Source organism: Propithecus coquereli, unplaced genomic scaffold (assembly GCF_000956105.1).
Source record: "Propithecus coquereli isolate 6110/MARCELLA unplaced genomic scaffold, Pcoq_1.0 Scaffold146, whole genome shotgun sequence".
In the NCBI taxonomy this organism is placed as follows: domain Eukaryota; kingdom Metazoa; phylum Chordata; class Mammalia; order Primates; family Indriidae; genus Propithecus; species Propithecus coquereli.
In genome coordinates, this window is record NW_012138969.1 from 2,716,376 (window position 1) to 2,731,776 (window position 15,401).

The 15,401-nt window shown below is 42.3% G+C and overlaps 1 protein-coding gene across 1 annotated transcript in view; it reads right to left on the minus strand.

Annotated features, from left to right (window-relative positions):
• SMG7 (SMG7 nonsense mediated mRNA decay factor) overlaps nt 1–12,115 on the minus strand; it is a 79,849-nt gene extending 67,734 nt beyond the window's left edge. Inside the window, exon 1 of the mRNA XM_012640001.1 lies at nt 11,848–12,115. Coding sequence (XP_012495455.1) covers nt 11,848–11,876 — 29 coding nt within the window. The 5' untranslated portion in view covers nt 11,877–12,115. The remainder of the gene's footprint in view (nt 1–11,847) is intronic.
• Between the last annotated feature and the right edge of the window lie 3,286 nt (nt 12,116–15,401).

Consider the following 15,401-nt stretch of genomic DNA (forward strand, 5'->3'; position numbering starts at 1 on the left):
CATAAAAAGTACAAAAATTTCACTTTAAAATGTATTACACAAGCTGTGTGTGCACGCACGTGCAAAATTTTGCAAACGTCTTACAACACTCCTTAATATTCAAATTTATCCTGTGATGGTTCTCCTTAACACTACGCTTTTTAACTTTTTTCACCAGTAATAAAAAAAAAATTCGGCAAGACACAGTAGCTCGCTCCTAGTACTTTGGGAGGCCAAGGCAGGACGATTACTTGAGGCCAAGAGTTCAAGACCAGCCTGTGCAACACAGCAAGACCCTGTCTCTCCAAAAAATAAGAAAAAGAATTACCTAGGCATGGTGGCTCATGTCTATCGTCCCAGCTACTCAGGAGGTTAAGGAAGGAGGACTGCTTGAGCCCAGGAGTTAGAGATTACAGTGAGCTTTCATTGTGCCACTGCACTCCAGCCTGGGTGATAAAGTGAGACCCTTGTCTTTCTAAAGAAAAAAAATTTAACAATTTAAAAAATTAAATGAATTATCAAGTAAGCAATCCTTAACTCATTTTTTTTTCATGAACACCATCTTCTAGTTGCATTTTATTCTGATCAATCTCACTACCAATTATTTTATCACTACAGTATCTCAAAGAAAATGTGCTTAGGTGATTGCCTGATTAAAAAAAACTACATAATAATTCATGACCTTTCAAAGAAGTAGTATTAGTAAAATAAACACATTTTAATATACTGTATCCTAACTAACACAGCACTGAAATACTATGCCTTTTGGCAAGAGAAAGAAAAAGGAAGGACTCAACATCTGTGGTCTGTGAACCCATAAAGTTTTAGGAAACAGATTAAGGATATTAATGCATCAATATAGAGGTTATTTAAATATAATAGACTTTTAGAAACATGCTTCTCAGTTAACATAGACACCACAGATAGAATATGCCATCAAGAACTGTGAGGACAAAACACTAACCATCAAAAACGGTGTGCAAAGTTTTTTTTTCTTTATGACAGACTTTAAAAAGTTAAATCCAAAGAGACCTCATTTAATCTCAGTAATTAAAGATTTCTGATATCTCCCCCTAATTCTATGGAACTCCTCCGTCCCTAATCTCCACCTCCACCTCAAACACACTGTCTCCTTTTCTCAGGAGGTGAGGATTCTATAAAATAAGTCCTATTAACCCAAAGTTGTTTTCAGAATTACATGAACATGGTATGGTACCCCCCACTGTTAAATTTGACTGGTTTTAAAAAAGAAAGAAGAAAAAGAATTACATGGACAGTAGTTCCCCGTTATCTGAGTGTGATACATTCCAAGAACCCCAGTGGATGCCTGAAACCACAGATAGTAACAAAGTCTATATAGACCAGCAGTCCCCAACCTTTTTGGTGCCAGGGACCATTTTCATGGAAGACAATTTTTCCATGGCCGGGGCGGGGGATAGTTTCGGGATGATTCAAGTGCATTACATTTATTGTGCCCTTTATTTCTATTATTATTACATTATAACATATATAATGAAATATTTATACAACTCACCATAGGTTGGGAACCCCTGATATATACTATATTTTTTCCCATACACACCTACCTAGGATAAAGTTTAATTTATAAATTAGGCATAGTAAGAGGCTAACAAAAATAACTAATAATAAAATGGAACAATTATAACAATATACTGTAATAAAAATTATATTAATGTGTTCTCTCTTGCTCTCTCAAAATATCTTATGGTACTTACCTGTTTTCTTAGCGCAGTTGACCACAGAAAGTGAAACTACAGATAAGAGGACTACCACATTCACTAAAATGCTTATCAGCTCAAATATAATTTAATAATGTTCCAAATAGCTAATTTTTACCTAAGATAAGGCTACTTACAAAAGTAGGGGGAAGAAATCTTTGTTATCTCAGAGAAAGTACTACAGGAATTATTACATAAATCTTTCTCTTATATCTATTCCAGTAGGAATGTGTACAACAAACACCCATTCAAATAAAATTGTTCCCTTAAGATTAATGACCACGTTAGTTGAAAGAGAACCCTCAGACTCTGAAATGAAATGCAGAATGAGACAGGAACTAATCAAACCTCTTTAATTTACATGACCTAACCTAACTGCCAGTCTCACCTGATCGTGATGTTTACATCAATCAAACTTTCAGTCATTCCTAATATAAAACTTTTTTTTTTTTTTTTTTTGGCCGGGCGCGGTGGCTCACGCCTGTAATCCTAGCACTCTGGGAGGCCGAGGCGCGCGGATTGTTTGAGCTCAGGAGTTCGAAACCAGCCTGAGCAAGAGCGAGACCCTGTCTCTACTAAAAATAGAAAGAAATTAATCAGACAACTAAAAATATATAGAAAAAATTAGCCGGGCATGGTGGTGCATGCCTGTAATCCCAGCTACTCGGGAGGCTGAGGCAGTAGGATCGCTTGAGCCCAGGAGTTTGAGGTTGCTGTGAGCTAGGCTGACGCCATGGCACTCACTCCCGGGCAACACAGTGAGACTCTGTCTCAAATAAAAAAAAAAAAAAACAACTTTTTTTAGAGTTCCTCAAACACACTGCATGGAGGCATTTACTCATTTTGTTCCTGTCTGCTATACTCTTCCCTTCTTTTTTCACCTGGCTAATTCTACTCATCCTTTTAAAACTGAACTCAGGTATTCAACGCTAGAAGCTTTCTCTGAACCCCCATGCAGGAAAAGTTCCACTTCCCTCTGTATACTCATGGCATCCCTTGAAAACATTTACCATAGCCTTTACCAAATTATACCAAAATATCTGTGCAACAACTGTCTCCCCCAGGAGATCACTACCCTAAGGAACAAGAATCAGTTCATTCATTTTAATATTCTCAGAGCCTAGCCCTGGCATGCAGTAAGCATTTCTAAATGTTTTGCAAAAACAAAAGCATGAAAATTTTATTTAATACTCATTATGTACACTGTGCATTTAAAAAATGCTGAGATATGGTCTCAATCATACTCAGTATAGCTGCAGAGGTAAGTCACATATAAAAAAAGAGATCATCACAAAATTAAGGAATTATAATGGCTGGGAGTAGTGGCTCACAGCTGTAATCTCAGCACTTTGGGAGGCCCAGGTGGGAGGTTTGCTTGAGGCTAGGAGTTTGAGACCAGCCTGAGCAAGAGTGAGACCCTGTCTCTACAAAAAGTAGAAAAATTAGCCAAGCATGATGGTGCACGCCTATAGTCCCAGCTACTTAGGAAGCTAAGGCAGAAGAATCGCTTGAGCCCAGGAGTTTGAGGTTGCAGTGAGCTATGATAAGACCACACTGCACGCTTGCACTCCAGCCCGGGTGACAGAGTGAGACCCTGTCAAGAAGAAGAAAAGAAGAGAAAAGAAATTGTAAGTACCAAATGACTAAGAGACAGGAAATGCTCCAGGGTTCAAAGAATGCAGAAATCACCAGAGTAGACAAGGAAGTCTTCATAAAGAAAGTGAAGCTGAAAATAAGCTGGTGAAGGACGGCATTTTCTAAATGGAAAATGGTATGGGAAGAGAGATTTAAGCAGGAATGGATATGCCATGTTTAGAAGACAATGAGCAGATTACTCTGGCTAAGGCAGTTGGTTCTTATCAAAGGGTAAGGAGATATCACATGGCAGAGGTAGATAAGAGTAATTTTATAGAAGGCCAAAAATAACAGATTAAAGAATTTAAGGAAGTGAAAGCCATATAAATGCTTTTTTCAGGACTATTAATATAGAAGCAATGCAAAAGATTAATTGGCAGGGGGACAGGTGGTAGGGAGCCTGAAAAAAACAGAATTTGTTAAACACATGTAAATCTTTGTTATTTTAACACTGAACTTTGTTTTTTTAACATAGCAATTTTATGAGATCCATGTTCCATTTTACAGATAAAGAAATCAAGACCCCAGAGATGCTGTTAGTCCAAAAACAGAGAAAGTAGTGGCCAAGTTTAAAGCCGAAAGTCAATGCTTTCTTCTTGTTACTTGCAAGAAGTGCAGACAAAATAAGAGTTGGAAGAGTATTTCAATAGTACAGTCAGTGTAATCAGAATCATGGAATCTCAGTGCTGAAAATTTCCCATAAGGCCCCTGTGCATGTATCATAGTTGGTAAGAACTATGTGGTAATTGATTACTTATTTGATTACTTACTTGTGAGCCTAGTAAAACTACTTATTTTTATCCCCATGAACCTGGGATATACCATGGCCCAAACTGAATGTTTCCGAGTTGGATGGATGGATATATATGAAGGGGGAGAGGGGGCAAAGAGAAGGAAAACAAAAGTGTGAGTGTGAGAAAGGAAAATAGTCAGTGAATGAACTTGGCCATTATGAGGTCTTTGGCACCTTTGGAAATATTAATCCCAATAAAGTACTAGGGAAAATAGTTGGTCATAAGGGAGTAAGGAAAAGTAGATGGTAAACAAAAGAAAAAACATAGTATAGGGCAAACTTGAGATGGTTAGCCAAAAAACAAAAAAAAGGACAGAACTTAAACAGAAAATCAGAACAGAAAAGGATGTTTAAAGAAAATTGAGATTGACTCACAGAAGAGAAGACTAATAAAGGGAATAATGTAAAAGACTAAAATAGAGGAGCACAACTGAAATAAGTCAGAGGAATGGCAAACAATCAAGAGCACAGGTAAAGGAAGGGCTTCTGTAGGAACCTATCTGACCAAATCGCTTTTCCCTTTTTGAGGTTTATACCAGCCATCAAATCTTCAGAACTACCACTTCCACATCTCTACTTCTCTCTCCATAAACCTGTCTTATCTAAGAAAAACTTAGATCTGGTCAGAATACTAATGCCATGTTTAAATGAAAGTGAATGGAATTTTTAAAAATGTATTTGGAATAAAGGAGCCATGAGTTTTTCCTCCTGCCTGAAATGTCAATTTGCCCAATATCCACTTTTAAAAGTCACATCCATCTCTCAATGCCCCTCCTCACCCTACCTTCACTCTGTTGGAATAAACTCCTTGCCTATATTCACAGAGTACTTTTGTTTCTCTCTCTTAGCACTTACCAGTTTACCTGCTATTATAGTTACTTCAATATCTTTTTCCAGTAACTCTGAATTTGCCAAAGGCAACCCCTGCATTTGTGCTCTACACATAGTAAGCATTCAATAATTGCCAGTAAAATAAAACACAAATTTAAAAAATCTTTAAAAAATGTACAAGTGTTTATGGTAAAGTCTGAACACAGTAACTAGCCTATTATTACCTAAGAGAAAACTTATAAGAAAATCTTAAAAAATAATCTGTGGCTTAGGAGAAAAAATGAAAAAATATCCTATGCTATGCATATAGGACACATCTTTCCTATACATATTATCTGAATCAGCAATTCTCAACTGGGGGTGAATTTTGTACCTCCAAGGAACTTTTGGTAATGTGTAGAGGTACTTTGGGTTGTCACAAATGGAGGAATGATACTAGCATCTTAATAGACAGAGGCCAGGAATACTGCCAAATATCCTACAATGCTCAAGACACCCTCCCACCCCCAACAAAGAATTATCTGGCCCAAAATGTCAGTTAAGTACCAAGGTTGAGAAATCCTATCTGTTTTTTTTGAGACACAGTCTCACTCTGTCACCTGGGCTAGAGTGCCGTGGCATCAGCCTAGCTCACAACCTCAAACTCCTGGGCTCAAAGGATCCTCTTGTCTCAGCCTCCCGCGTAACTGGGACTACAGGCATGTACCACCACACCCAGCTAATTTTTACTATTTCTAGTAGAGACAGGGTCTCACTCTTGCTCAGCCTGGTCTCAACTCCTGAGCTGGAGTGATCCTCCCACCTCAGCCTCTCAGAGTGCTAGGATTATAGGTGTGAACCACCACACCTGGCTGAGAAATCCTATTCTAAATGAAGCAGACAAGAAAAAAAACCCAAAGTTGCTAAATAATCTACCTGAGATTCCTAAAGTTTTCTTAAACAGTTAGTAGTAGAGTCACCTCCTCTTCCTACTAACTAAAAATTGGGTCTAAGGGAGAGTAAAAACAACCTTCCTAAGCAGCTCCACTTACACGCTAACAAGAAAGGAATTGGTTACAAGTTCTCACTTACCATGTGACATATTTGCAAAAACTCCATCCCTATATTTTCCTGAAATGGCTGATCAGCCCTTCTGAGTTACAATCTCCCAGACCACTGATAAGTCTATTCACAACAACAAAGCAAGTAAATGAAAATACAGCTTGATTACAAAACTTAAATGGCAATATACGATGACCATCTGCTAACATACCTACCTACTGATGAACAATACACTATCTACGAGACATCTGCTTAATAATTTATTCTCTGAACAAGATCTATCAGTTAAACTAACCCGCCTAAAGCTGGAGGCTGCAAATAATTTTTCTCCAGTATAAAACAAACCAGCCCCTTTAAAATCTGAACCATTCTCCACTGCAAAACTGCCTCATAAGAAACTTGCTGTACTAGTGGGTTCAAATCTTACTATAACATATCGATTAAAAACAATAACAAAACTCGGCAATTGCTTTATCTACATTGAAGGTAGAAGACAGCAGCTGTTAGAAAGCAAAGAAATGAGACATAGGCTAGGACAGGAAGTATACATTTTGAATCCACAAGGAAAGCAGAAATTATTAATTTAATAATTACTTTAAATAATTTAACCCATCAATATCCAAGCAGGTAATATGCTACTAACACTATTATAAAGACCTATAAGCCTCAAAAAACAGTCACTTACTTCAAATAATTTTACCACGTTTGGTAAATTAGCCATGTTGAGCTGATATTCTGGGATGAAAGCTACTTTACATTCCGTAAAGCTGCAGTCCCCAATCCCCAAGCCATAGAGCTCTGCTGGCCCCTGCTACCACCATCAACACCTGCCCCTGCCCCTGGAAACTTATCTTCCATGAAACTGGTCCCTGGTGCCAAAAAGGCTAGGGACCGCTGCTGTAAAGGATGTGCATGGTGGGAAGGGGCAGATGGGCAGGTGGACAAAGACTTCGTGGACTACATGGATTAAAATCAGCATGTGCTATAGGACTTCCTGGAGCTTCTGGTGATAGTGACAATGGCTTAGCATTACTAGATCCTTCTAGAACCTGAAGCCCATCCCAGTTAGTTATATATTCCTCCCAATGCTCCCATGATCTTTCCTGTTCCTCTCCCCAGGCTAGGAAAAGGCTCTGCTTGCTACTTTATCCAGCCTCATCCCTTCTGCCTTTCTCTGCCCCGAGATATACGGTGACACATTTTATCTTACAGTATATTGGGTATTTTAATTCCTGCTTAAATGACAACCATTTCTCTGCTGTCTCAGAAAACAGCCCTTGGCCGTTATATTATTTCTACCTCTGGTAACGAAGCTTCTGACAAAGAAGTATGTCACCAAAATGAAGCCTCTTCACTACAGATGTATCATGCAAAAATCTAACAATTTCTGGACCTTTCCTGTAAAGAAGTTTAACACCAGGAATCAACTTCAAGTGGATCTCACTGAAACACCTACAGCACAGGAAGAAGTTAAAGACAAAAGAGAAAGGAGGAAAGTTGGAGGGAGTACAGCATATGAACAGTGTCTCCCAAAAGGACAGCAGATCCCTGGCATCTGTGTCACCTTTTATAACAGGATTTGACCTGTTTGACTGGTATTCCCTACAGCTATGATTATTCCACTTCCTCATCTTCCAAAACAACTTTGATGACATCTTCTCTGTCTGGTACTTTAATACTTCCCTCACCCCTGGCTTTTCTGACTTTGATACATTAATTTCCATATTTCTATTCTTTCAAAATGCTATTCTTTTAAAGCATGGTATTATACCTCACCTACTATCTCATCCAGGTGGGGAACCGCCCTGGGGCCACATGTGGCCTTCTGGATCCTTGAGTGCAGCCATTTGACTGAATCAAATTTTACGGAACAAATCCTTGTAATAAAGGGATTTTCTTCTGTGAAGTTGGGATTTAGTCTAGGGGCTGAACTTGGGGATCTAGAGGGCCACATGTGGCCTTGAGGCCACAGGTTCCCCACCCCTGAAAGTGTCAAAGTCTTTTAAAATCTTTCATTTTACCAAAAGAGAAAATACTCCAAAATTTTCTTCAATTTGAGTAATAAATTTCCAATGTTATTCAGGCTAGAAACTCCATATTTAGGACCATTTCTTATATTTACGAAATATAAGAAAGTATTTTTAACTTACTCATTTAAACAGGAGTCTTGTCAATCTGCTAGTACAAAAAAGTCTGCTATTACATAAAAAAAAAAAAGACACTTACCGTCTAACAACAACAAAAACAAAAATCTTATCTTTTCTTACCCAGAATGTCACCTTCTTTCTCATACAGAGTACAGGTTTGCTTTCTTTCATCTCTGCTCTATTTCTAGAACTTGAGACTAATTCAGTCCCCTTGATGTTGAATTCCTTCTCTTTCTTGGTCTTACTGAGGTTTCTTGCCTCATATTCTCATTTCTCACTCTTTTGAAACTGCCATCTTGCTTCCTGGTTTCCCACCACCCCACCATTCCAATGCCAGACACCCAGCTCATTTACTCTAAAAAATTAAAATTCAGCTGAGACAAAACCAATTTTCATTTACGTGAAGGTGTATCTGTAGCTATGCAATTTAAAAACTGCTCAGTCATGGTCTTCCACCACTGACAAAGATAGGCAAGAAAACTCTTCCTAAAGTCAAGGTCACAAAGAATAACTGCTATACCCCCAACCACATTCATTCAGCAATACCAGCATCCTCCCTGAATTGTCTATAAAAACCAACAGTTCTGTTTTCAAAGAAAGTGAACATAATGCTTCCTGAAGACATTCTCTAGTCTCCCCACAGCAGACTTTAAATGAAATTATTATCTAAAAGAGGAGGAGGGAAATTCAGGCTGGCAGAAACCCTTCTTTATAACCCCCACCTCAGTCCCAGACTTCTAACAGCCCTAAGACTTGCTTTATTCACTTAGGATAGATGTACAAGACTGATACAACATTGGCTCCCAAGAATCTTTAAGGGACTCCAGGATCTATGCCTCTCTATTTTGCCTGTTCTATTTTAGCTGAAAAATATTTAAACATTGTGTTCATTCTTTTTCTTTTCTCCCTTCTTCAAAGAAGTAAATTCATCTCAAGCTGTACACCATTGATTCCACAACTAAGGATGTCTTCCCTACCACTTCAACTTATACAATATAAGATACGCTGACACAAAAGCTTCTCAAAGCCCATTGACCTTCCCACTGAAAGTGGTACTTTCCCAACCTGCTTTTCATCACACCTTTCTACATGACTGCCACTACCCTATTTCTGGCCCTATGTGTCCACCAATACATTACACAAACATTTTCCTAATACACAGCTATGTACATGTTAATTCCCTTCTAGCAAATCTCAGATTCTCCATTCTACCCATTTTAACTATAAACTATGGAACACGATAGTTAAGACCCTCTTAAATATGGCAACCTTATCAAATAGCTTTCCCTGACCACTCTGTCTATATAAAACAGTACATCCCTGTCTTATTTTTCTTTCCTTCCTAGTACTTGTGACCACCTGATATACATTTAATTGCTCATGTTTGGTTGTGTGCTTCTACTAGAATATACTCTCCCATGTTCACCAGTATATCCTCAGCAACCTAGAATATAGCAAGTTCTAAGTATATATTTGTGGAAAGAATGGATGAACACACAGACATGCAGCTGAGCTTAAGTTAGAACATCTACATTTGAGTTACAGTTTCCACATACCAGCTATATGATCCTCAACAATTTTAACTTCTTTGAGCTCACTTTCCTCATTTGTAAAAGAAGAGGTCAAACTCTAAACTTTTCCAGCTGTAATCATGCTACATTCTTGTCTAACTGGACTAAATGCCTCTCCACCCCCAACCTCCCTATTCATGTATCTCTGCTCAGTTTCCTCACATGTGGAATCCCCTCTTCTCAATCCACATCTGTCAGAATATTGTTCATCTTTAAAGCTCATTTTCAGTGTCATTTTCTTCTTAAGGCCTAACATACTGCAAGCTCTGTAAGAGGAGGGTGGAGTTCTTCCTTTTCTGTTCTCAGACATTGGTACAATGCCTACCATACAGATGATCAACAAAACAACTGGTGAATCATGAGCATATGAATAAGCAAATGAACAGAGGAAGCCTTTCCTGATTCCCCCCAATTGCTCAGGTAATCTCCTGCCTTTGGACCAAACACTTTTATGATACTTGTACTATACTCTGTGCCATTATTAATTTACTTGCCCAACAGACAGACACTAAACTGCAAATTTCTTAAGATTAACCACTACCCTGATGGTTTCTGTATCTCCCTACAGCACCTACTACAGATCTTTGTCATACCTGTACTTATTAAGTTTATCTGATATATTAAACAATACAGGGATAATTGAAGAGAAAAAAGGGCCTCAATATACAGATATCATTTTCAACTGCCCTATGGCCATTGGGCATACATGTTGTGTTAAGCTCAGCCATTCAGGCATAGTTGAAAGATCTCATCATTCCCTCCTCTCCATACTATGCTTTAATATAAAACTATTACTATTCACAAAAGTAGAATAGTCACCTTATGTATCACCTAATTTTACACCTTCTCTTGCAATATCCATATACAGATCCACACATTAATACTTTCACTTCACTAAACAGCTAAAGTGACTTCTCTGCTCATTTCAGACTTCTACCCCATCCAATTTCCTCCTCCACAAGGTATGAAACCACTTTTTTTTTTTTAACATCTTCCCATAAGGCCTGCCTTTCTTAGTTCTGCTCCTGAGACAAAAAGGAGTTTTAAGGTCTTCCTCTTTTCTAAGCAGTAGCAACTCCCCAATTCATCTCAGGCTCTAACAACCTTCTTTTTCCCCCGCCGTTAAGATTTTTGACCCTCTTTTACCTCTACCTCCAAGCTCTTATTCTGCTTCCACGGAACCTTTCTGGCTGCACAATAGCTGGTGTCTTTCCTTTCAATACGCTCTCCCCATCATGTACTAAGTTCCAGTGCCTCTGCATCTTCTTCCTAAAATGTGCATCAATCGCCGCTCTCCCCCGACCCCAGACACACACCTCACACACACACACATATACACTGTACCCATGCGTCACTCCACCTCCGACATACAAGTTCCGTACACCACTGGTAAAGAATGTACATGACTCTCAGAATGGTATCTTCCGACACTATACTGATTCTAACCCAGTTTCTTCTGGAGAACCCAACCTCGTCCATAGTACCTCCCCCTTTCCTCACTTCCCCATCCATTCCCCCTCTTCATTTCCCCCACCACCCCGCAAACTACCTACAGATGACATTATTCCTCAGTACTCCCAACCCGAGAATGAAGAACAAGCTCCAGTTTCCTGCAGTCTCCCCCTCCTCGGTCTCCCACAACACCCCAGGTGTGCAGACTTCCTCCCCGTCCTCTCCTCATGCATCGCTCCAGCCAATCCCACGCCACCCCACGATTCCCCCGCCACGGGGATCAGACTTCTCCGCACCCACCTCCACTCGGGGTCGCCGCCGCCTCCCCGGGCTTCTCTCCCCACCCCTAACCAGCGAGGCTGAGACCCCTGGCGCGCGCGCGTACACATTCTCACGCTTCCCCAACCTCCCTTCTCGCACCAGGACCGGCCGGCTTCCCTGGAGCTCAGCCTGGCCGGCAGGAGCTCACCCAGGCAGGCATGTGTGTGCCCGCTCCGCCCCCTCCCGCAGAACCCCTCGCAGCCCCCGCCTCCCCGCCCGGTGAGGAGAGGACGCAGTAACTCCCCCGCCACCCCGGACGTACCATCTCTGTGTCTGTTGCTCCATGCTCCAACCCTCGCCCAGCTCCCTCTACGTACTGGGCCGGCCTCGGCACTCACCGGAGATACTGCGCACTCTGCAGGCTCATCCTCCGCCGCCGCGTCTTCCTGCGAAGCCTCCGTGGGTCTCTCAGGCTCCTCGGAGCGGCCCCGCGGCCCCGCGGGTGCTGGCGGCCGCCGCCATCTTCCTCTCCTCCGGCTCCTCCTCGCTCGGCGGGGGAGGGGGGGTGAATGAGCCGAGGGGGAGGGAGCGGGGAAAGCTGCTCTAGCTGCTGCTTCGGCCCGTGGGGCGCAGGGACACTCCGACCCGGGAGGGGGAAGGGGTGGGAGAAGGAAAGGGGGCGGGGGAAAGAGGAGGGAGAAGCAGAGGAAGGAAGTGGGGGTCCCTCTCGCGAGATTTCAGCAGCGCTGGTCCCTCCCGGTGATTTCCGCCTATCGATAGCGCTCCCTCTTGGGAACAGCAAGCTGCGTGGCCACTGTGCGGCTGCTGAGTGACCTCTTGGTGGCGTTTGGAGGCTTCCTGCCAATCCACCCCTCTCCTCCCGCGCGAGGGGGCAATCCCAGCCTCACCGGGAACATCGAGCCCAAATCAACCAGGAGTTACACTCAGAGTCTTCCCCTGTCCTTCCACTCCACCCGATTTCTCTCTTCCTTTTTCCACTCCGCCACTGTTCCCCACCGGAAACACCGCCCCTTCCTCCTACAGTTCCGCCCGCCAGTCCCTGGACTCTCGTCTTCCCTCGCGCGCTAGGGAGTGTCACGAAGAACCCCCTCCCCTTCTCTGCGGCCCCTCCCCATGCACGCCGGGAGATCGTTGGAAGGGATAGGGTGGAGCCCAGGGAGGAAAAGAAAGGAAATCAATCGGATTGGATAAGTAGCTGCCATGACAACTGATGGCTGTGGTTGTATTGTCATAGTAACTGGTGTGTCCTGACAGGGTGACCCTCCCCTTAGCGAATGGATTCCCGGGAAACCGCCCAGGGTTCCCCCTTGGCTTCCCTTCCATCTAAAGGCCTTCCCCAGGTTGGAATCGAGGTAGTTCTCCCGGGAGGTGAAATACGTTTCCTCCTCCCTTCCCCCTTCCCGCAGCAACTGGGGTGGGGGAGACCCCGAGGCATTCACCGTGGGCTTTTCCACCCGCCCGCGGGCGGGAAGCACTTCCATAGGTTCCTTTCAGAGCCGGACGTGGAGAGAGCTTGGCCTGCGAAGAAGACGCAGGGCTGGAAGGCTGGCAGGCGGCGGGCTGGAGACGGGAGGGCGAGGCGGCAGCGCTAGGCTGCGAGGAAGGGCAAGGGGTTTCCCCACAGCTGCCTTGGACTCTGGGAGGCGGGATCCCTCCCGGACGGGGTCCCTGAGGGAGGAGAGCGGCACACGACAGCCACGATCCTCTCCTGCCGACAGGGACTTAAGACTTTATCTGGCAGTTGACCCCTCCCCAAAATCCACCCCATCCAGCATAACACCCTCCCGACCGAGCGTCCACGAGCCTGCCGAGAGGAGGCCAGGGTGAAGGCGGGAACATATCCTAGAAGGCTAACGTGATTTTCAAGCCTTTAGAACCGGGACGAGGGGAGAGGCTTACTATTGCCATCCCTCTTAGAGACACCCCCCAATGGGAATCCGGCTTGATTATTTTCCTTTTTTCTTTCTTTTTTTTTTTTTTTTCGTTTTTGTTTTCGTTTTTAATCCTGACCACTATACCACGAGGGACCACTTGATTATTAAAGGCAGACCTCCAAGTTCCTCCCTCCTCGACAACCTTCCTCCTTTCACCGGCGTGCGATGTTTTACAACTTGTCACTCTGTATCTTTCGGGTTAGAGGGGAAAACATTGGGTAAAATAGGATCAAGAAGAACCCTAGAAACACTGGCAAGAAGACCGATGAAAGGAGTCTAGGAAAAGAATTCTCATTCTTAGAACAAATCTTTTTGAATGTTACGTGTAATTTGTCAGGTTTGGGGCTAAAAAACAGAATGGGATCGATAATATGGAGTATGAAAAATACCTGGAGAAGTCGTTATTGTGATGGCTTGAAGTAATTATTTAACATTTTACAAATTTTATTTTCGATTCGTATTGTGGAGTCATTTAAGCAGCTATCTCAAAGTACTTTAGGCTATGTAAAGGTATAAAACTTTCCAAGACTGCAGCCCTCATTGGATAGTTAGAATCAGGATTTTAATGAGCTATTTAGATTTGGCTTGGTTTGATTTGAATACCTGAGTCCTGCTGTCTTTCCATGCTAGCTGATGAGGCACTTTCAAGATAGATACCTCCCTGAGACCGCACCTATTAAAAGACTGGACCAATGTTCATTTGGAACATCATGTGTAAATTTGGAGGAAAGGAAAGTAGAGCCTACTTTGAAATAAACCCCAAGGACAGATGGTCATTAACGAAATAGAAAGTGTGCTATGCCCCTCACGCTGCAGACGCCTGGTATGATGCGGCATGACGCTCAGTGATCGCGGCAGTACAATGCCCCCAATAATCCCGCCCCGCACCAACACACCGCCCACTCGCGGGAAAGAGAGCCACCTAGTGAGAGATTGTTCTCATCTCTGGTGTAGGAGCCCGCTTTTCCTCAACCCTGAGAGCCCGAAGGTGGAGATTACTCTACGTATTACCTCAAATAGCCTACATTTCTTCCCTGAAGTTTATTGGTTAGATTCTTAAAAGATTTTAACCAGAATAAAAATTGTGTGTCATAATTACCCTTTTACTAATCATCGTAATAACTTTTTATGTCTGTGGTACATATCTCCAGTAAACAGTATATGAGCAGATATACACTCCTGATAAGCAATCTAGGAAAATATTATCTTCTAATTTTGGAAATACAGAAACTGGGATCAGAAAGATGAATCTTTTTGTTATGGTTGGCTGGTTTGTTTATTCAATAAACATTTACTGAGCACTTATTGTATTTCAGACACCATCCAGGTTACTGTGGATACCACAATGACATGGTCCCTGTTTTGAAGGAACCCATCTTCTGGTAGAGATATCAGAGTAGAGAGGTGATGAGGATGCATTATGATGGATTCAGTAATTAAGGTATGAGCAAAGTAGGAACACAGATGAGGTCAGAAATAGGAAACTTTGTATTTTATAGCAGCTTTCCTAAGAATTTTATAAGCTTCTTCAATAATTTTATGATATCACTACAAACTAGATAAAAGAATAGTAACATATTTTACAGATTAGAAGACATTGATGCTAATCTTAAAAATAACTTTCAAAAATCAATAGGATTCAGAAAAATTATGACCTGGAATTTACATACTGCTTAATACACATTTTCCAATCTAATCTATTTCTTTTTTTTTTTTGAGACAGAGTCTTGCTCTGTTGCCCGGACTAGAGTGCCGTGGCATCAGCCCAGCTCACAGCAATCTCAAACTCCTGGGCTCAAGCAATCCTCCTGCCTCAGCCTCCCGAGTAGCTGGGACTACAGGCATGCACCACCATGCCCGGCTAATTTTTATATACATATTTTTAGTTGTCCAGATCATTTCTTTCTATTTTTCAGTAGAGACAGGGCTGCACTCTTGCTCAGGCTGGTCTCAAACTCCTGAGCGATCCACCCGCCTCAGCCTCCCAGAGTGCTAGG